We start from the raw sequence: 22800 nt of genomic DNA on the forward strand, positions 1-22800 counted from the left end.
GGACTATATTCTTCACAGTAAAGGAAACAATCAACAAAATTAAAGACAACCTATTGAGTGGGAGAAGATATTTGGAAATAACATATCTGATAAAGGGTTAGTATCCAAAATACATAAAGAACTAATACAACTCAACCACAAAAAAAAAAATCCATTGAAAATGAACAGTTTTTTTTCTTCAAAGAAAACAAAGATGGCCAATAGACACAAGAAAAGATGCTCAACATCACTCATCATAAGAGAAACTCAAATCAGTACTACAATGAGATATAACCTCACACCTGTCAGAATGGTTAACAAACAAAAAGACAAGAAAAACAAGTATTGTTGAGAATGTGGAGGAAAAGGAATCCTCATGCACTGTTGGTGAAAATGTAAACAAGTGCAGCCACTGTGGAAAACAGTATGGAGGCTCCTTAAAAAATTAAAAATAAAATTACCGTATGAACCAGAAGTCACACTACTTGGTATTTACCCCAAGAATATGAAAACACTAATTCAAAAAGATATATGCACCCCTATGTTTATCACAGCATTGTTTACAATAGCCACATTATGGAAACATCCCAAGTGTCCATCAATAGAGGAATATAAAAGGAAAATGCAGGATATATATATATATATATATATATATATATATATATATCTTTATATAGGATTCTCTCTCTCTCTCTCTCTCTCTCTCCCTCTCTCTCTCTCCGACCCTCCCCTCCACCTCATTCTCATTCACTCTCTTAAAATAAATAAATAAACTATAAACAAGAAAAAAAGAAATAAAAGACATCAAAATTGGTAAGGAAGAAGTGAAATGGTGTATACACACAAACACACACACACACACACAAGGAATATTACTCAGCCACAAAATAATGAAATCTTGTCATTTGCAACAACATGGATGGAGCTAGAGAGTATAATCCTCAGTGAAATAAGTTAGAGAAAGACAAAAATACCATATGATTTCACTTATATGTGGAATTTAAGAAACAACAATAACAACAACAACAACAAAGAGAAAAAGAGGTAAGCCAAATAACAGACTCTTAACTATAGAGAACAAAGTGATGGTTACCAGAGAGGAGGTGGGTGGGAAGATGAGTGAAGGACATGACTGGGATTTAAGAGTACACTTACTGCAATGAGCACTGAGTAATGTATAGAGTTGCTGAACTGCTACATTCTATACTTGAAACTAATATAACACTGTGTGTTAACTATACTGGAACTCAAAACAAATCAAAATAAAAACCAAGACATCGTCGAGAATAAAATAAAGACAATAAAATGCCTAACAACAATAATAAGATGATAAGGAACAAAAATATTAAAGAACGAATAACTAAAAAAAAAATACCACTAGAAACCATTTTCTAAATGATCTTCAAGAGCACCAAAATGCAGAAAAAAATCAATGAGTCTGATTACATCAATATCAAGGATTTCTCACTGAAAGGATGCAGAAAAAATTAATACAAACTATGTGAGAGAAGTTTGGTAGAAGGAAATTAGTTTGGAGCAAGATTTGTCCATATTATAAAACGGGATCAAAAGGCACAAACTTCTAGTTACAAAATAAGTAAGTCACAGAGATGAAAAGTACAGCATAGGGAATATAGTCAATAAGATTGTGAAAATGTTGTTTGAAAACAGATGATGATTATACATCATGATGAGCACTGAGTAATACATAGGATTGTTGAAACACTATGTCATACACCTGAAAGGAATACAATGTAGGTTAATTACGCTTAAATTAAAGATATGTAAAATAAATATAATTCTCCATATTGGTTTTGTTATATTATTTTTATTTTTGAATTATGTGAATGTATTACATATTTAAAATAAACATTTAAAATTAAAAAAAAAAAGAAAGCCTTATTTAATGAAACAGCCATGTACAAAGTTAATAGGCACAGGAGAAGATACTTGCTGGATTCTGCAAAACCACCTGACAATATTCTGTCACCCAGAAACTTTGCTCCTGGACATAAATCTCGCTCCTCATTCTTATATAAGTCCATAAGAAAATGTATGTTGTTAGTACCTAGAACAGTGCTGGGCACACAGTAAATATTTGATACTATTTGTTGAGGAAACTAATAAGTTAATGGTGGCAGCAAGTTGGAGCTACTTTGGATAAGCATGTCAGAAAGGACGAAGGGGTGAAATGCAGAGGATTCCCACAATTGAGAGCTTTATAGCACATAGATGTACACTTAGAAACCAGGAATTGGTGTTAAAGTCATAGTGTTTGTGGTATAAAAAAAGAGAAAAATAAGGAGATCTGTAACTCAACACCTGGGGCACCTGGGTGGCTCAGTCCATTAGGAGGCCAACTCTTGATTTTGGCTCAGGTCACGATCTCACTTTCATGAGATAGCATTCTGTGACAGGCTCTATGCTGAGCATGGAGCCTGCTTGGGATTCTGTCTTTCCCTCTCCCTCTGCCCCTCCCTCACTTGCTCTCTGTCTCTTTCTCTCACTCAAAAATAAAAATAATAAATAAATAAATAAATAAATAAGCAAACTTACCCTAAACAATGTACATTTTTCAAACAAAACAGTCAAATAAAATACACAAATTAAAGAAATTAAAACAGTTGCTTATGACGGGAGATTAAGGGAATAAATAGGTAGACAGCTAGCGAGCTAGCTAGATAAGCCATAGCCATGAAACAAAAACTATTATTAACTGAACCCTCTTTACTCAAAGTTTAGGGGTGGCCGATCGTGATGATTAAAAATGATCACAAATTCTTTGCTACTCCTTCCTAAAAGAGACAGAGCATAAAATCTCTCTTCTTGGTTTTGAGTTTGCATCGATGACTTGCTTCACTAATAGAATGTGGCTGAAGAGGCATGTGGGGATTTCCAAGTCTAGCTCATAAGATTGTTTGCAGCTTCTGCTCAGGCCTCTGGAAACATAAAGCTTCCCCTAGCGGTGCCTGGGTGGCTCAGTCAGTTGAGGGTCCGACTTTGGCTCAGGTCATGATCTCATGGCTCGAGTTTGAACCCCTCCACCAGGTTCTGTGTTGATAGTTCAGAATCTGGAGGCTGCTTCAGATTCTGCGTCTCCCTCTCTCTCTCTGCCACTCCCCTGCTCGTGCTCTGTCTGTCTCTCAAAATAAATAAACATTAACAAACACATACATACACATACATACATGCATACATACATAAAGCTTCCCCTAGAGCTTCCTTGATAGTTATTTGAGTACCCTGAGACTACTCTGCTGGAGAGGCCACAGAAAAGCACTTTAGTTGACCATCCTAGGTTAGCCCAGCCTTTTAGCCATCACAGCAAGGTGCCAGCTATGCAAGAGAAGCCATCTTGGACTCTCCAGAACAGCCATGTGCCTGCTGAATACGACTGAGTGACTTCAGTCATTGCCATATGAAGCACAGGAATTACTCTGCTGGGACCTGCCTGAATTCCTGACTCACAAAATCATTAGATACAAAAAAAAAAAATATTCTGTTTTAAGCCACTAAGTTTGGGGATAATTTGTTATGCAGTAACAGAAAATGAGAACAAAGACAAACAAATAACAAAACCTGACTACCACCAACTTTAATGACTAAGAATCAAGGACAAAATTCTGAAGGACTGAAAGGTTAAAGACAAACAATATTGTACACATTCTGAAACCGCTTCCTACCCTGAATCAGAGTACTTCAATCTAAGGATGCCACTAATATCCAGTTATATTTCTACTTGATTGTTCTCCTAGTCTTGAGGGCAAATCTCTTATCCTTTCTGTTTTTGGCTCTTCCCCTCTGTGTCTGGCTCCAATTTAAGAGGCCTGAGTCAGAGAAAGATATATACTTCCTTAGTCTTTGCTGCTGAATCATCCCATTCATACCTACATAAGCAGGTGGCATAAAATGGTCTCATATTTTAAAATAATTGGAGAAGCTAGTTATGTCATAAGAATGTAGAACGTTAGAGTTGAAATTAGAGATCATCATTTCCAATTGCCAATTTAATAAAAGTATTCAGAGATTGAATATCTCAGAGACTGAGAGATTAAATCACTTTCCCAGAATAAAAAAATCTACATGTTTAGATCTTAAATCCAAGATTTCTAATCTACCATATTGTTTTTAAAGCTAAAGTTCTAGACATGAGGTTTTGGGCTGCTGTGAATTCCATAAATGGGAACCATACCTTCCATGAATTCCAAATTGGCATGAATAAAGTTGTGTATATATGTATCTAATTGGGAATAGTTTCATATACTTCATCATATTTTCAAAGTGGTTTGTGATCTCTGTCCCAAGCTAGAAAACAATGCCTTGATGAAAGTCAGACATATATTCCTACATAAAAGTATAATTTTATTATGTAAATAATTTTGGCACATCTAATATTTATCAATAAGCTTTTAAATAACTGTTCTAACAATAACTACATACATACATATATAGGTATAAAATATTTAGCCCTAGATTTGTATTTCTTTATATTATTTTCTTAAGAAATTTATTATTATTTATAGTTCATTAAGTCCTTAGTATGTCTCAGATACAGTTCCAACATCTTTATTCTTTATCTTATTGATGCTTACAAAAATTGGATCTGTGAGATAAATGAAAATCTCAAAATCTCAAAAATGAAATTCATTGAGATAATTATAAAAATCCCTACTTTATAGATGCAGAAACTAAGGCATAAAAAGCTTACAGGGGTGCCTGGGTGACTCAGGTGGTTAAGTGCCTGACTCCTGATTTCAGCTCAGGTCATGATCTCATGGTTCATGAGATTGAGCCCCACTTTGGACTCTGTGCTAACAGCACAGATCCCGCTTGAGATTCCTTCTCTCCCTCTCTCCCTTCCTCTCTGCCTCTCCCCTGCTCACCCTCTCTCTCTCTCTCTCTCTCTCTTTCACAAAATAAATAAAATAAACTTGAAAAAAAGATTACATAATTTGTTCTAGGTTATATAGCTATTACTGGATTCTGACTCTACAGGTAAAACAAAACAAAGCAAAACAAAAACAAAAACAAAAACAAAACCTCCTTTCAATGTCAATGTCCCTACGAGTGTGATCTGGATGGAATTCAAATTAAATACAGAATCTTGGATGACAGGGAAATATCTGGCTTTTAGTACCAGAATGGCATGGCATCTGAAAGTAGAATAAAAGAGCCTTCTTTAGCCTCTCTGGTCCATGCCTAGGGCAGACTAGACTGGCCTTTGAAAAGATAATTAAGAAACCTGTGGGCCATACAGAATAATACATTAAAAAGAATATTCACCAGTCAGATGGGATTTATTCCTGGGATGCAAGGATTGTTCAATATTCAACCAATGTAATATACCACATTAACAAAATGAAAAATAAATCATAAGATAATCTCAATAGATGCAGAAAAAAACATTTGATAAGATTCAACATCCATTCATGATAAAAACTGTCAACAAAATGGGGTTAGAGGGAACATACTTTAACATAATAAAGGCCGTATATGAAAAACCCACAGCTGACATCAAACTTAAAGGTGAAAAACAGCTGTCCTTCTAAGGTCAAGAACAAGACGGGATGTCCACTCTCGCCACATTTATTCAACATAATACTAGAAGTCCTAGCCACAGCAATCAGACTAGAAAAAGAAATACGAGGCATCCATATTGGTAAAGAAGAAGTTAAATTCATGATTTCCAGATGATATGACACTATATAGAAAATCCTAAATATTCCACCAAAAAACTACTAGAAGAATAAATGAATTCAGTAAAGTCATAGGGTACAAATTTAATACTCAGAAATTAGCAACTTTTCTATATACTAATGACAAAGTCACAGAAAGAGAAAAAAACAACACCATTTACAAGTGCACCGAAAGAATAAAATACCTAGGAATAAACTTAACCAAAGAAGTGAAAGACTTGTACTCTGAAAACTATAAAACACTGATGAAAGAAACTGAAGATGACACCATGAAATGAAAAGATATTCCATGTTCATGGATTAATATTGTCAAATGTCCACATGACCCAAAGCAAGCTACAGATTCAATACAATCCCTATCAAACTACTAATAGCATTTTTTGCAAAACTAGAACAAATAATACTGAAATTTTTATGGAACCACAGAAGATCCCAAGTAGCCAAAGCAATCCTGAGAAAGAAACAAAATTAGAAGTATCACAATTTTAGATTTCAAGACACACTGCAAAGCTATAATCAAAACAGTGTGGCTCTGGCGCAAAACTGACACAGATCAGTGGAACAGAATAGAGAGCCCTACAATAAACCCATGTTTATATGATCGCTTGATCTATGACAAAGCAAGCAAGAATAAACAATGGAGAAAATGCAGTCTTATCAATAAATGGTGCTGGGAAAACTGAACACTTACATGTACAAGAAGAAACTGGATTATTTCCTAATATCATACAAAAAATAAACTCAAAATGGATTAAAGACCTAAACATGAAACCTGAAACCATAAAATCCTACAAAAGAACACAGACAATAATTTCTCTGACATCAGACATAGCAACATTTTCCTAGATACGTTTCCTAAAGCAAGGGAAACAAAAGCAAAAATAAACTACTGAGACTATATTAAAATAAAATCTTCTGCACAGCAAAGGAAACAGTCAACAAAACAAAAAGACAACCTACTGAGTGGGAGAGATATTTTTAAATGATATATCCAATAAGGATTAATATAAAAATATATAAAGAACTCATACAGCTCAACACACGCATACAAAAAACCCATTTAAAAATGGGCAGAAAATATGAATGGACATTTTTCCCAAAGAAAACCTACAGGTGGCCAACAGACACATGAAACAATGCTCAACATCACTTATCATCAGGGAAATGAAAATCAAAACCACAAAGAGATATTACCTCATGTCTATTAGAAAGGCTAAAATCAAGAAGATAAGAAACAATAAGTGTTAGTGAACATGTGGATAAGAAGGAATCCTCATGCACTATTGTGGGAATGTAAATTCATATAGCCATTGTGAAAAATAGTATTTTCCTCAAAAAATTAAAAATAGAAATATCATATGATCCAATAATTTCACTATTGGGCATTTACTCAGGGAAAATACAACACTAACTTGAAAAGATATGTTTATTACAGCATTATTTACAACAGCCAAGACATGAAAACAACCTAAGCACCCTTCAATATACGAATGGATAAAGAAAATGTGGTGTATATGCATAATGGAATATTATAGAATTATAAAAAAGGATGAGTTTGTGTTGTTTGAGGCATGGAAGGACCTAGAGGGCATTATGTTATGTAAATAAGCTAGTCAGAAAGAGAAATAGCATATGATTCCACTCATACATGGAATCTTTAAAAAAACAAAAAATTTGGAAAGACCACAAATACACGGAGGTTAAATAACATCCTACTAAAGAATGAATGGGTTAACCAGGAAATTAAAGAAGAAATTAAAAAAAAATACATTGAAGCAAATGAAAATGAAAACATGATAATCCAGAACTTTGAATGCAACAAAGGCAGCCATAAGAGGGAAGTATATAGCAATACATCAAAAGCAAGACAAGTGTCAATTGTACAACCCACCCTTACACCCAAAAAAGCTAGAAAAGGAATATTAAATAAAGGCTACAGCCAGCAGAAGATAAATAATAAAGATTAGAGTAAAACTAAATGATATAGAAACAACAACAACAAAGAAACAGTAGAACAGATCAATGGAACTAAGAGCTGGTTACTTGAAGGAATTAATAAAGCTGGTGAACTACTAGCCAGACTTATCAAAAAGAAAATAGAAAGGACACAAATAAATAAAACCATGAATGAAAGAGGAGAAATCACAACCAACACCAAAGAAATACAAACAATTAGAAGAGAACATTATGAGCAATTGTATGCCAACAAATTGGGCAATCTGGAAGAAATAGATAAATTGCTAGAAACATACAAACTACCAAAACCGAAACAAGAAGAACTAGAAAATTTGTGCATACACATAACCATCAGGGAAATTGAATCAGTAATAAAAAATCTCCCAGCAAACAACAGTACAGGGTCATAGGACTTCTCAGGGTAATTCTACCAGACATTTATAGAAGAGTTAATACCCATTCTTCTGAAATTATTCCAAAAACTAGAAATTAAAGGAAAACTTTCAAACTCCTTCTATAAGGCCACCATTACCTTAATTCCAAAACCAGACGAAGACCCCACTAAAAGAAGAATTATGTGCCAATACCCATGATGAACATGGATACAAAAATTCTCAAAAGATACTAGCAAATTGAATCCAACATTACATTAAAAGAATCATTCATCATAATCAAGTGTAATTTATTCCTGGGCTACAGGAGTAGATCAATATTCACAAATCAATCAATGTGATACACCACATTAATAAAAGAAAAGAACCATATGATCCTCACAATGGATTCAGAAAAAAAATATTTGACAAAATACAGCATCAATTCTTAATAAAAACCCTCAACAAAGTAGGGATAGAGGGAACATACCTTTACATCATACAGGCCATATACAAAAGACCCACAGCAAATATCCTCAATGGGGAAAAAGTGAGAGCTTTTCTTCTATAGTCATGAACAAAACAGATTGTCCACTCTCACCATTGTTATTTAACATAGTACTGAAAGTCCTAGCTTCAGCAATCAGAAAACAAAAAGAAATAAAAGACATCAGAATTGCAGGGAAGAAGCCAAACTTTCACTATTTGCAGATGACATGATATCCCATGTAGAAAACCTGAAAGACTCCACCCAAAAATTGTTAGAAGTGATATATTCAGTAAAGTCACAAGATATAATATCAATGTACAGAGATGCGCTGCATTTCTATACACCAATAATGAAGCAGCATAAGGAGAAATCAAGGAATCAATCCCATTTACAATTGCTTCAAAACCCATAAGATACCTAGGAATAAACCTAACCAAAGAGATAAAAAAATCTGTATGCTGAAAACTATTGAAAACTTATGAAAGAATTTGAAGGTAACACAAAGAAATGAAAAAAGAAAAACATTCCATGCTCATGGATTGGAAGAACAAACATTGTTAAAATATCTACCCAAGCCATCTACACATTTAATTCAATCCTTATCAAAATACCACAGCACTTTTCCCTGAGCTAGAACAAACAGTCCTAAAATTTGTATGGAGCTATGAAAGATCCCAAATAGCCAAAGCAATCTTGAAAAAGAAAAGCACCTCTTCCCGTAAGCGGCCTGAGGTGATCTCTGAAAATGGTTCGCTATTCACTTGACCCAGAAAACCCGACAAAATCATGCAAATCAAGAGGTTCAAATCTTCGTGTTCACTTTAAGAACACACGGGAAACTGCCCAGGCCATCAAGGGTATGCATATCCGAAAAGCCACCAAGTATCTGAAAGATGTCACTTTGCAGAAGCAATATGTGCCATTCCGACGCTACAATGGTGGAGTTGGTAGGTGTGCCCAGGCCAAACAGTGGGGCTGGACACAGGGTCGGTGGCCCAAAAAGAGTGCTGAATTTTTACTGCACATGCTTAAAAATGCAGAGAGTAATGCTGAACTTAAGGGTTTAGATGTAGATTCTCTGGTCATTGAGCACATCCAGGTGAACAAAGCCCCCAAAATGCGGCGTAGAACTTATAGGGCTCATGGTCGGATTAACCCATACATGAGCTCTCCCTGCCACATTGAGATGATCCTTACTGAAAAAGAGCAGATTGTTCCTAAACCAGAAGAGGAGGTTGCACAGAAGAAAAAGATATCCCAGAAGAAACTGAAGAAACAAAAACTTATGGCCCGGGAGTAAATTCTGCATGAAATACATGCAAATAAAAGTAAAAACAGAAAAAAAAAAAAAAAAAAGAAAGAAAAAGAAAAGCAAAGGTAGAGGCATCCCAATTCTGGTCCTCAAGTTATATCACAAAACTGTAGTGATCCAGACAGTATGGTATTGGCACAAAAAACAGACATTGATCCAATAGATCAATGAAACAGAATAGAAAACTCAAAAATAGACCCACAACTCTATGGTCAACTAATCTGTGACAAAGCAGGAAAGAATATCCAATGGAAAATGATGGTCTCTTCAACAAATAATGCTGGAAAAATTGGACAGCAACATGCAGAAGAATGGAACTGGACCACCTTTTTGCACCATACACAAATATAAATTCAAAATAGATGAAAGACCCAAATTTGAGACAGAAAAGCATCAAAATCCTAGAAGCAACCAAAGGCAGCAACCTCTTTGACCTTGGCCATAGCAATTTCTTACTAGACACTTCTTTGGAGGCAAGAAAAACAAAAGCAAAAATCAACTACTGGGATTCTTCAAGATAAACACACACACACACACACACACACACACACTTTTGCATAGTGAAGGAAAACAATCAACAAAACTAAAGACAGCCTATGGAATGGGAGAAGATATTTGCAATGAAGTGGGTGGAACTAGAGTGTATTATGCTAACCAAAATAAATCAGTCAGAGAAAGACAAATATTAAATGATTTCACCCATATGTGGAATTTAAGAAACAAAACAGATGAACACAGGGGAAGGGGGAAAAAAGAGAGAGAAGCAAACCATAAGAAACTCTTAACCACAGAGAACAAACTGCGGTAGATGGAAGGGAAGCGGGCTGAGGATGGATAAATGGGTGATGGGTATTAAGGAGGACACTTGTTGGGATTAGCACTGGCTGTTATATTTAGAATCACTAAATTCTAATCCTGAAACCAATATTACAGTCATGTTAACTAACTATAATTTAAATAAAAATTGGAAACAACAAAAATCAAAAATTAAAAAAAAAAAATGAAAAGCAGAAGCAGAACAATAAACACAGAGAACAAACTGATTGATGTCAGAGGGGAGGAGGATGGGGGTTCAGCAAAATGGGTGAAAAGAAGAAGGAGATATAGGCCTCCAATTATGGAATGGAAAAGTTACAGGAATTTAAAAAAGAACATAAAGAATAGAGTCAATGAAATTGTAATAACAATGTAATGGGACAAATGGTAGCTATATTTGTAGTGAACAAAGCATAATGCATCAACTTGTCAAATCATGAAGTCATACACCTGAAACTAATGTAACACTGTGTGTCAACTATACTCAACTAAAAAAAAAGAAAACCCATAATCAGAAAAAAAACGTGTAAGTTTTATGTAAAAAAAAAAGCTATAAATTTTATGATCCAGCAATTACACTCCCAGGAACATATCAACATTAATGCATTCATATGTTCATCCAAGGACAAGTACATAAATTCTCAAGACTTTTCACAACAGCCCCAAACTTGGAAACCGCTCAAATGCCCACCAACAACAAGGGAATCAATATAAAGTATGTTATAGTCACATAATGGAATTCTACATAACAATAAGAATGGCTGATCTACACAACATTAGGCCCAGCAAAAGAAGCCAGACACAGATGAACACACACTGTAGAGTTCCATTAATGTAAAAGTTAAGAATAGGCAAATCTATGATCTCAGAAGTCAGGATTTATAAAAAGGTAGCAACCAGAAGGGGCATGAGGGGCTTCTAGGAGCAAGGGAGGTTAAGCGGCTTTGAAATGATCTGGTTCTTGATCTGGATCCTGGTGACACAGGTGCGTTTGGGGTATGAAAATCCATTGAACTACATACTTAAAAATAGTGCACTTTTCTCAATTGTGTTGAACTTCAATAAAGAGATAAATATTTTTTAAAAATTTAAAAAAATAAAAAAAGAAAGTTGTGTAGAGTGAGAGTGGAGAAAGTGGGCCATAGAAGAAACTAGTATATTTACAAATAAAACACAGCTTTTATCCCACAGCTTCTGTTAGACCATATATTTGTAATTTTTCTTGCATAGCTACCACCCTCCTCTACTACTCTTTACTGACAGCCATGGGGTAAAAGGCTTCCAAGTACACTGTGGGGTCTGACATAAATGAACATTTCTGGGCAACATTCCTGTTGAACCTACACTCAGAAACTTGCCAAGAAGCCCACACCTCATTGCTTTCCTTCCATGTTTGTTTCTTCATTAATAAAATACAGTGACTCTAAACACAGGAAAGTCCAATGGAAGAAAGTCAAGCACAGTCCACGCATAATCTTCCTGCATTGTTTTCAGCCAATCAGCATCGGCTTCCAAATGTTCTTATTTTATTTGACAATGAAGAAATTATATTTTCATTGTCAAAAGTGGAGACTCTATAGATTGGTTAACTATTAATTTAAGATGATAAATTATATTCTAATTGTGTACTTTACAGATTTGGCAGGGAAACATCTAACCTCGATATAGAACTTCTCTTGAAAATGTCCAGTTTTCAAATAATGATTCACCATATTCACAGAAATAATTGTTAACTCTGATATTACATGTAATTTCTCAAAAATAGGACCCATGACTATGGAAAATATTTATATTTGATAACATTTCATCTGATTTATGTGTTTCATTGGTGAACACACAAGCATCAAGATGTCCACTAGCTGTGCAACTATCTGGCACACATAAACATCAGTAAGAGGAAAATATGATTTTGTGATTTGGGGGTTGATAAAATACAAATTACAATAGATTGCACAGGATTTTAATGGAGGGAGTGAGGAGGTGCATGGATATATGCTATACCTATTCTCTCAAGAAGAAGGATTTCATAATGGTCTGGGATTACAAAATAATTTCATAGGAGAACTTTTGAGCTTTGGAAAGAAGGGTACTAGCATTATATTATTATGGCATGTCTACTTAGTTTTCCAAACTTATAGGAAAATCTATCATTATATTGTAACCTTTTCAATCAAAATGAGGATTTTATATGGCTTTATCTTCCTATTTACTTATTTATTTTTAAATATTTATTTACTTATTTTGAGAAAAAGAAAGAGAGAGAGTGAGGGAGGGGCAGAGAGAAAAGGGGATAGAATCCAAAGCAGACTCCACGCTCAGTGCAGAGCCCATTGCAGGGCTCAATCTCATGACCATCAGATTGTGACCTGAGCCAAAATCAAGAGTCGGACACTGAACTAACTGATCCACCCAGGTGCTCCTACCTTTCAATATATTTAAAGTAAGGTATTTTATTATTGCCAGGGAAAGTACAATGTATTAAACAGTCAAAAAATCAGATAAAAATAAATCAGTATCTCTTAAACAATTCTGAATCTAGTAAAATATGTATGTTTATGCATATGTATATTTTTCTCATGTGGAGATATATATACATAAATGCACACATATATGCACACATACATTCTATTATGTGGTAAAATATATACTCTTACATCACTATATATATTTCATACATGCATATTGGCACAATTTTTCTTTTATGTCTGGTATAGCCAAGAAATTGAATAAGTTTATATTCTACTTTGTAAATAAAAGTTTAAACTTACTATATATAAAAAGTGAAAAAAGTAACCCTACTATAATCAGACATATTAATAGGAAGATGTTGGCAAATACATTATCAAGATGAGTCAGAATTCAGTGACATCAGTTTATCTTCAAAGAGATAGCTTTTCAAAAACTAATCATATCTTTGTGGATAGAATTTCAAGGAAGGGCATTTATTTTGGGTGTCAGAGAGGTCACAGAACTAGAGCATTTACTAGAAACTGGTAGTTCAAAAGTCTGAAACACTTAGGGATTTTCTCTAGATTTTGGTAAGACAAGAATCTGCCCGCATAGAAGTCTTGTCCCGCTCAATGCCATAATGATTGCTATTTCTATCAGTCCACTTAGACCCTTCCAGAGGCAGTCACTTCCACATACAATTTACTCAATGCTTTATAAGTAGAATGACTAAATAATTTGTTGTTCAAATCAGGACAGTGTTATGAGTGAAAGGGGACGCTATTAATAATCATGCCCAGATAACAGATATGCACCATGACTGTCCCAAATAAACAAGGACATATAGTTATCCTTTTTCAAGACTTCCTGTACATGGTTGAAAAATTTATTAGAAGTTTTTCATTTTGAGTTGAAATCTGCTTTTTTTTTCAATTTTAAACCAGGGGCTAATAAATATAATGTGTTTTTATTCATTGATATGAAAGTTTCTCAGATAACGAAATCCAGCCTCTTACTCAATTCTCATTAAAGCGTCTCTAAAAGACAGACATCTAGGCTCTGTTTGAATATTTCCATAGACAAGAAACTCATTGCATTGCAAATCAATTCATTATATTTCTGGAAAGCTTCTTGGTCGAGAACTTAAAATTGTCTGCTTATAATTTCTTATCTTCTGAATCTATACAAATGCCTAAGCTTTTCCACATAATATCCCCTTTTAGTAAAAACATTGCACCCTCTCCTACCTTATTTCTCAATCAAAGCCCCCCCTTCTTTCCACTGTTGTTCATATATCATAGATCGAAGGCTAGTTACATATAGTTACATCTAATTTGGAATGTTCATTTTGATCAATTAAATAACTTATTCAGACACTTGAGATCTATGTTCTTTAATTCCAATAAGAATTTTTTATTGGAAATATAATTAAATTGTGCTGAAAGAATAGAATTTCCTAAATTACTAAGTTGTGAAAAATTCCTAAGTTTTCAAAAATTTTTTAACTGAGATGTTGTGCCAAAAATGTGCAGTTTATAATACAAAACAGTTTAAAAATTAAAATAATGTCACAATGGAGCTCATTTAGTAATGACAATTCTGACAGAATAACTTTCAGTCATAAGAACAGCATCACTGTAATTTCGTTTATCTTATTTTCAACAATATACATTAGAAAAGTTTAGCTGTTAGATATATTTTATCGCTATTTCCATGTTTAGAATATGCCTTAATTCAAATTGCTAATATCATGTATTATTTAAAATTTAACTTGCTCAGCCAAACTAACCAACGATAAATGCTAATCTGAGATCTTCATTGTTTTGTCACTTTAAATCTATTTGTAAAATATAACAATCTCTTGCAGTGTCTGGGTGGCTTAAGCATCCAACTTCGGCTCAGGTCATGATCTCACAGTTAGTGAGTTCAAGTCCCACACTGGGCTCTCTGCTATCAGCATACAGTCCTCTTTGGCTCCTCTGTCCCCCTCTCACAGTCCCTCCCCCTCCTCCTCTCTCTAACACACTCTCTCTCTCTTCCTCAAAAATTAACATTAAAAAAAGAATAATCTCTTAATTTTTGTTCATGTCTCTTGCAATTAAAACATCAATACTTCTATGGGGCACCTGTGTGGCTCAGTCAGTTGAGTGTCCTACTTCGGCTCAGGTCATGATCTCACGGTTCGTGGGTTCGAGCCCCGTGTTGGACCCTGTGCTGACAGCTCGGAGCCTGGTGCCTGCTTCTGATTCTGTGTCTCCCTCTCTCTCTGCCCCTCCCCTGCTCATACTGTCTCTCTCTGTCTCTCAAAAATAAATAAACGTAAAAAAAATTTTTTTTAAACATCAATACTTGTAGGCAATTAATACAGAATTACTACTTACCTCATTGATTATGTGTTAATAAATCTATGTGTATGTGTGCAAATGGTCTAAAGTAGAGCTTTCACATCTGGGGGCTCAGAGATGGTTGTCAATATGGTGGCCACCGGTCTTAAGGCACTGACAACCCCACATTAACTATAACTACTTCATATTAATGCTGCTTCTGGTGAAAGCATGCAAGAGGCCTATTTGTTAAATAGGCATCTTACCTTTTCAGAAATTGTTTCTACTTTCCTTTGCAAAACTCTCACCCTGTCTAAATCACCTTTCCATTCTGGCCTATAACTATTGCCCCACATTCTTTTCTACCAACGATTAGCTGCAAAGCTCTCCTTAACTTATAACCTCATTGAATAAAGATAACTACTAAAAGTAGTTTTTATTTTCTAGATAATTTGTGTTAACACGCTAAAGGAGAGCTACTCCCAAAAGACTGTAAATTATTAGGATGCTAAGGTAATCTATCGTTAGTAGTTTTTTTTTTTTAAGTGTTTATTTATTTTGAGAGAGAGATAGAGACTGAACAGGGGAGGGGCAGAGAGAGAGGGAGAGAGAGAATCTCAAGCAAGCTCCACACTGTCAACATGGAGTTTGATGCGGGGCTCAAACCCACAAACTGTGAGATCATGACCTGAGCTTAAAACAGAGTCAAAAACTTAACCGACTGAGCCATCCAGGCACCCAATGTCATTAGTATTTAATGTCTGGTAGGCTAGCATGTGGCTAGTTCCTTTTTGTATTGTTTTATTTTTGCCAAGAATTATTCTAAAGAGCCTCAACTTAGCACACTGAGTTTAATCCACATTCTATCATTATTGGATCTAGAAAAGACTGTGTTTCCTAATTCTCTAAAAGTTATCTTTGACTCTGCTCACTCTCCTAAGAGTATATATAAATAAGTAATTGTTATTTAAAACAGCTAAAAATGATGATAACATAGAAATCCAGGTAAAGATAATCTACCAGAACACCTAATGCAGGGGACTTAGCCTGAGAGCCTTTAAAACAAGAAATCTGCAATTTGAGAAAAAAAAGAAAAGAAATCTGCAATTTGTAACCATCTGACCGCCAATAACTTTATGTAAATGACTGTGCTGAGTGTCAGAACGAGCTCTTCAACTGAGGTAAGAATTAGAATCGACATTTAATGTAATTGATTATATAAGTGTTAAGCTGTTCAATTTTAGTTATGCTAAAATTATATAGTAAAATTGGGGCACTCTGAAGATCACAAGATGAAAGTAGGTATGGGAAAACCTCTGTATGCACCTGAATCATGTTTGATCCATATTTAATGCTCTTACATCAATAAAAACTCTTGGCCAACTTCTGAGAGTAAAAATCCATCCATCTTATACAAGTGTTCTTGATCATTTACACCAATTTGAAAAACATTGTAATGTCCTATTCTGACTCGTTGAACAAGCTTTAAGGAAATGAAAATTAATCATGAGCATCCAATCTAAATGAGGTAGAATTTACTTACTGGAAACTTCAGAATATTGCAGAAGTTGCGCGCACACACACACACACACACACTGATTAGACTAAGGGCTATACATTTTTCATTTAAAGATGAACCAAAAACTAAATATATGAATAATTTTGATATCTAAATCCTAGGAGGTAGTGATAATTATGTGAATAAATCTATATTAGAGCTTAAGTAATATTTATTCACTCTAGAAATACTTGAAACTACTCAGATTTGGTAATGATAAAATTATTTCAGGGACTAATTATCTGAGTTGTTGATTGGTTAATCAAAGACTCTGAGGGTACAATGATCCACCCTTACTGTTCAAATTCAATATTTTTGTAGCATTCAATAAACATTATTTATATCATCTGTTTATTAATTTTATGGACCATGAATACAATTCAAGATATTTGGAAATGATTACTGTAATGGGAACTGATATAATCATTTAATAGATATATTTAAAATTTTAACTGTTATAACTGATTAACTAGCTATAGCTGATGTAACTATTGAAGCTAATACTTTGATTTATGTTCCATGCATAAAGATGATAATACTTTGCATAAGAATACTTATCGGATTCTAGCATTCTACTTCCATTTATTGCCCAGAGAGATCACAGACTACTTAAAAAAAAATCCTGCACATTTTACTAACCTCAAACTTAAATCTCTCAACAAACATTAGTGGGGTACCTAAAATTTGCCGGTCTGTTTTAACACAAAATAATCTCTAAAACCATAAAGGTTAAGCCAGCCAGATTTCACTTCAACAATTAAATTCTTTTTTAAGATATATTTTTATATACAAAAAAGTTACAACATGTGCAGTCTGGGAGAAAATACTTTCAGTGTATATAACATACAAAATATTGGTTACAAAAATACATAAAGATCTATGAATATATAAAAGGGAAAAGATATCCAATAGTAAAGTGAACAAAAGTTATGAATAAAAAGAAGAAATCCAGGTAATAATAAAAAAGATGTTCATACCTAGTAGCAATATGAGAAAAGAAACTAGATATGTATTAATTCTATATGCAAATATAAATAAATATACACATATATATGTGCACACACATATCTATGCAAAAATAAAAAGTATTAAAAATCTAGAGTGGTGATATCATATTATAAGTGCTCAAGAACCGTTGATGGAATAATGGTTACAATCATTTTGGATGGAAGTTTTGAAAATTTCTACCAAAATACAAATGTACATATTCTTTGATTCACTAAATCTACTTGTATGAATATACCTGGCTAATGATAACAAATATCTAGCACTAATTGAGTGTTTAATGTTGCCAAGCATTGTCCAAAATGCCTTATATATCTAGTTGTCATTTAAGTCTCAAAAATCTTTATGTGGAAGGCCCAATTATTATAATTCTCATTTACGGTAAGGAAACTAAGTGCAGATAAGTTAAGTAAATACAGAGAGGGGTTATGTGGAGCCAGGACCTGAAATAATCCAGGTAGTCTGCTACCAACTCTCTTTTAGGTTGCTATGTTGTTTAGACAAATCCTACCAGGTTCAAAAGATACTGCTTCAAGAACGCTTCTGTAACTTATAATAACACACAACCACAAGCCGACAAATGTTTGTCACTATGGGTATGATTAAATAAGTTTTGATATATCCATGCAGTACAGTATTATTTAGTTTCAAGGTAGAATGATATAATCTTATGTGAATTCTGTGTAAAACATTATAGGACAAACTATATAGTTAAAAGAAAGGAAATTAAAACAGTATCTATTATATGATCTTATTTACTTAATATATGTATATATGTCTATATATGTATACAAATGCATAGGAAAAGGATTTGAAGGATAGGCATCAAATGCTTCACAGAGGGTTATTTTGGAGTAGGGGGAAACAGCAGTGGTGACTGAAACATATATTTTGCCTCTGACAAATATAATAAGAAAAAATTGAGTTCAATGAACTCTAAAAACAAAACCAACCAACCAATCAACTAACCAAACAACAAATATAGTCTCTTTATTCACCCAGCTTAGTGGAGGGAAGAAATACTTTAAAAATGCATAAATACTACAACAGGGGAGGCCATTGGAATTCCCGGGAAAATGCTAATAAACATTACACATGAATCATGAATGTTGGTGGATGATGATGGCACTTTATGCAGAGGTAAACTCACTCATTAACTCATCAAATACTATTAACTCATCAAATACTATGTTAGACATATGCAAAACTCTAAAAGCTGGAGGGAACATGTTGAGACTTTAGTTCCACATGGTTGGTGTGTGGAAAGCTAGGGTTGAAGATAGAGGACGAAAGGCTGGGTGAGCATCAGATCTGGCCACATTCCAGATTTTTGACTTTCTGTTAAGTCATTAAAAGTTTGGTAGGTAAGTGAGAGATCAAATGAAATTTAGTTTCAGGAGTGTCCTCGAGCAACATGGTGAAAGTGGGTGAAAAGTGGGCAAAGCTTTGAGGCAGGAGGACCCATCAGGATGGTCAGGAGTTTCTCTGGATTTGAGATGACTGCAAGAACGAGAATAACTGAACGGATTTGAGAAAACTTAGCAGGTAGAAGAGAAAAGACTTAGAGATTAATTTGATTTTGATGCTTATGAGTGAGAGTAGAAGTCAAGGAGAATGTTGGTCATTCACATAAGTATCCCTTTTAAATCTTGACAGCATGTTCCCCATGTACTAAGCACTTAATTTCATTTTTCATTTAAACTAATTAAATGTGATGATGTAGGCAGTTCACTTTTTAAAGGCAAAAGCAACATCTTTTCTATGTTTGTACCCTCCCTACCTGGCACGGTGCAGATCAGGAATTTAATAAATACCTACCCAATGAAGACAGAAGCATGAAAATATCATTATTATAAAAGAAACACAAATAAATACCCATAAAATGCCAACAATAAAAATTGACCTAGTGTCTTTAATTAATTGTAGCAAGGAAAAACATCTCTCCACCCACAATACCAACAATATTGAGTATAGCCGTCATTCCTTTCTTCCACATTTAGCATTTCATAGTATCAACCAGATACATGAATTATGTGCTATTACAATAAAGCATATTAAAATGATTTAGAATTTCCTCCTCCTGATATCCTATGCACTTGGTGAGAACATGGTTGGTGCTGCTGAAGAAGTGTTTATTAATAAAAATACAAAATTCACAGGTGCAAATGTGCTTTATGTTCAGAACTGCCACACTCTTTAGAGATGAATTCATGTTAACCCAACCAAAAACTGATATCCCTGGACTATTATTTAAAAAAATATGCATGCTGCATATTTTGTGGAGAACATCAAAACCTGTGCTCATGAAATCGGCCTGGAACCACATTTTTATGACTCATAAAAGAAATTAGGACCTACATTCAAAGGGCTGGTTATTAAATATTGTATCTTCAAAAAACCAGCATGCTGATAAACATTGGGATTTCATAGATAAAAATTTCAAGAGATAGAAAGGAACATACATCTTAAACTTTCATAATGATGCAAAGATGCTTCTAACAAAGGCTGCCTCTGATGAACCGACTTTTCTAAAGTATTTTTAAAAGGTTAACCGATAGAGTTAACCTTCAAAATAAGTTCAAGGATGTGTTGCTAAATGTGAGGTTTCTGTTTATCTGGAATACAGATCAAAATGCTACAGAATTGCCGAAGGAAACTAAGCTGTTTTCCCAGTCACATATAAATACCTTTAAAGGTATGTTTGGGGGATCTTTAAATTCTATTTTCAATTTGTGTCTGCTCAAAACAAGAGCACAAGAGGTTCATTAAGAAAAGGAAGAACAGGGGCACCTGGGTGGCTCAGTCAGTTGAGCCACCGACTTCAGCTCAGGTCATGATCTCACCATCTGTGAGTTCGGGCCCCACATTGGGCTCTGTGCTGACAGCTCAGCGCCTAGAGTCTGCTTTCAATTCTGTGTCTCCCCCTCTCTCTTCCCCTCTCCCACTAGTGCTCTGTCTCTCTGTCTCTGAAACAGTAATAAACCTTAAAAATTAAAAAAAAAAAAAAAGAAAACGAAGAACAACTGGAGGTTACATAAGGACAGCTTCTTCTAATCACCATGTCCTTTGATGCACAGTTAGAAATCTATCTCCCCCCAAAAGAAAATCAATATTTATAGAGCATCCAGCATTTCAAATACATGGTTAGTGTTATGACTACACTGTATTTTAAAGTTCTTAAGCTTTTTACCTGTGACTGATAGGAAAAAAATGTGGGCATTTATAATGGGTTGCTCTGTGAAGAGTGGTTTCTGCTGACATCACTTCATTTCAAAGGATTTGCTAGGACAATCACATTGCCTCCAGCTGTAACAGCCCAATTACTAGTAAAAACTGCCTCAGACTTTAAGAGCCTACAGGGCTTTAAAAATCAATGATGCTTTAGTATTTGCATCCTCAAAAAGGCAGCCAGAAAGCAAACTAAACAAGTGTTCAAAATGTATTCTTCAACACTATTTCAAAGTATTTCTATTCTTCATTCATATACCCATTTGGGAGCCATAATTAGATACAGCTAGCTCTATCAATATTGCCAATGGCTGATGGGCATAGGCTGAGACAATTAGGATGTACAGTAAATATTTTGCAAAAAAGTCAGATAAAGTAATTCACATACATAGTTATCTATACATCCCATTTTAACTTTAAATTAATGGGGGCCATGAGAAAAATAAAAATCAACATGTGTAAAAGTAGTCATATTTTAAGCTTATGGGCTCTTATACTATGCTGCTCTATTGCAGAATGCTATTGTTTGCCTAAATCGTGCCTGTTAGACTTTTATATTAGTCCTGGAAGGTAGGATTATATTACTGTGTGTGTCTATAGTTATGGTGTAATCATATTTCCCTAAGAACACGAGTAAACCAATGGAACCTTCTTTTCGGAGAGGAAACTCAGATATATGAAGAGTACCTTTAAGTACCTATAAGTACCTATAATACATCACAGATATATGAAGAGTACCTTTCATTTCCCTCTTATCAGTGGGTCCTAAATCAGGGGTTAGATCAGAGAAGTGGGTCTTTACTCAGGGGTTAGGTCAGGGAAGGGGGACAAAAGCTTCCAATGTGCTGCAGTTCTTGTGAGGAGTCTGGCACAGATCAGACATCCATGGAGAATTCAGTAGAAAAGAAGAAACAAAAGTGGCTTCCCTTTAAAGTGCATTGGTCATTCCCTTTAGTCACTCATTGGTTCTTCTAATTATTCAACACACAGTTTTTCTAGGACTGTAAAATGACAGGAAAGTTGCTAAACACTGTAACTACACGTCTCTGAACTACTATGGATAAAGAGACAATAGAGAACAATATGGTACACGGTAATAATGGATTGGCTGTGGTATTAAAACTATAGGGAATACACTTTTGAGAGAGAAAGAATACCCAGTCTTTTCAAGACAGAGCTGAAGCACGAAACCAACCAATAAAACAGGCAGTATTTTATAGAGTATATTGGAAGGAAACAAAGTTGTCAGAATTCAATTCATAAAGGCTCAGCACTTAAAGATCACCCTTTGAACAGCTGTGTAAGAGGAGAACAAGATTTTTTTTAATAGAAGCCTTGGGTGTAAAAAATGGGAGTCTCTTCACAAAACATCTTGGGAAAATTAATAGATACATAAAGGTCCTTCTAGAAAGCATTATAACATTTTCCTTAGCCCGCTTATTAAGGAAGTTTTGAGAATTAAACAGAATTCAATATAAGCTTTTTAGAGTTTTTCATAAATACATGTGTGTGTTTGTGTGCGTGTATGTATATCAGAGTAAAGGATGTAAGTCTAAGTGTAGGTGTGCACGCATGGATCTCTCTGCTATCCCCATACACCACCTTCTCTCTTCACAA

General features: G+C 34.5%; 2 protein-coding genes across 2 annotated transcripts in view; one reads left to right on the forward strand and one right to left on the reverse strand.

Moving 5' to 3' along the window:
- The window catches only part of GALNT13 (polypeptide N-acetylgalactosaminyltransferase 13), a 528170-nt gene that overhangs the window by 141055 nt on the left and 364315 nt on the right, over window positions 1–22800 (reverse strand). The gene's annotated exons all lie outside the window — the stretch shown is intronic.
- LOC125911616 (60S ribosomal protein L17-like) lies at window positions 9203–9808 on the forward strand. The gene has a single exon (XM_049615629.1). It carries the CDS (start codon window positions 9238–9240, stop codon window positions 9790–9792), a length of 555 nt encoding a protein of 184 aa, XP_049471586.1. The 5' UTR covers window positions 9203–9237; the 3' UTR covers window positions 9793–9808.

The sequence above is a fragment of the Panthera uncia genome (assembly GCF_023721935.1).
Source record: "Panthera uncia isolate 11264 chromosome C1 unlocalized genomic scaffold, Puncia_PCG_1.0 HiC_scaffold_3, whole genome shotgun sequence".
Classification (NCBI taxonomy): Eukaryota; Metazoa; Chordata; class Mammalia; order Carnivora; family Felidae; genus Panthera; species Panthera uncia.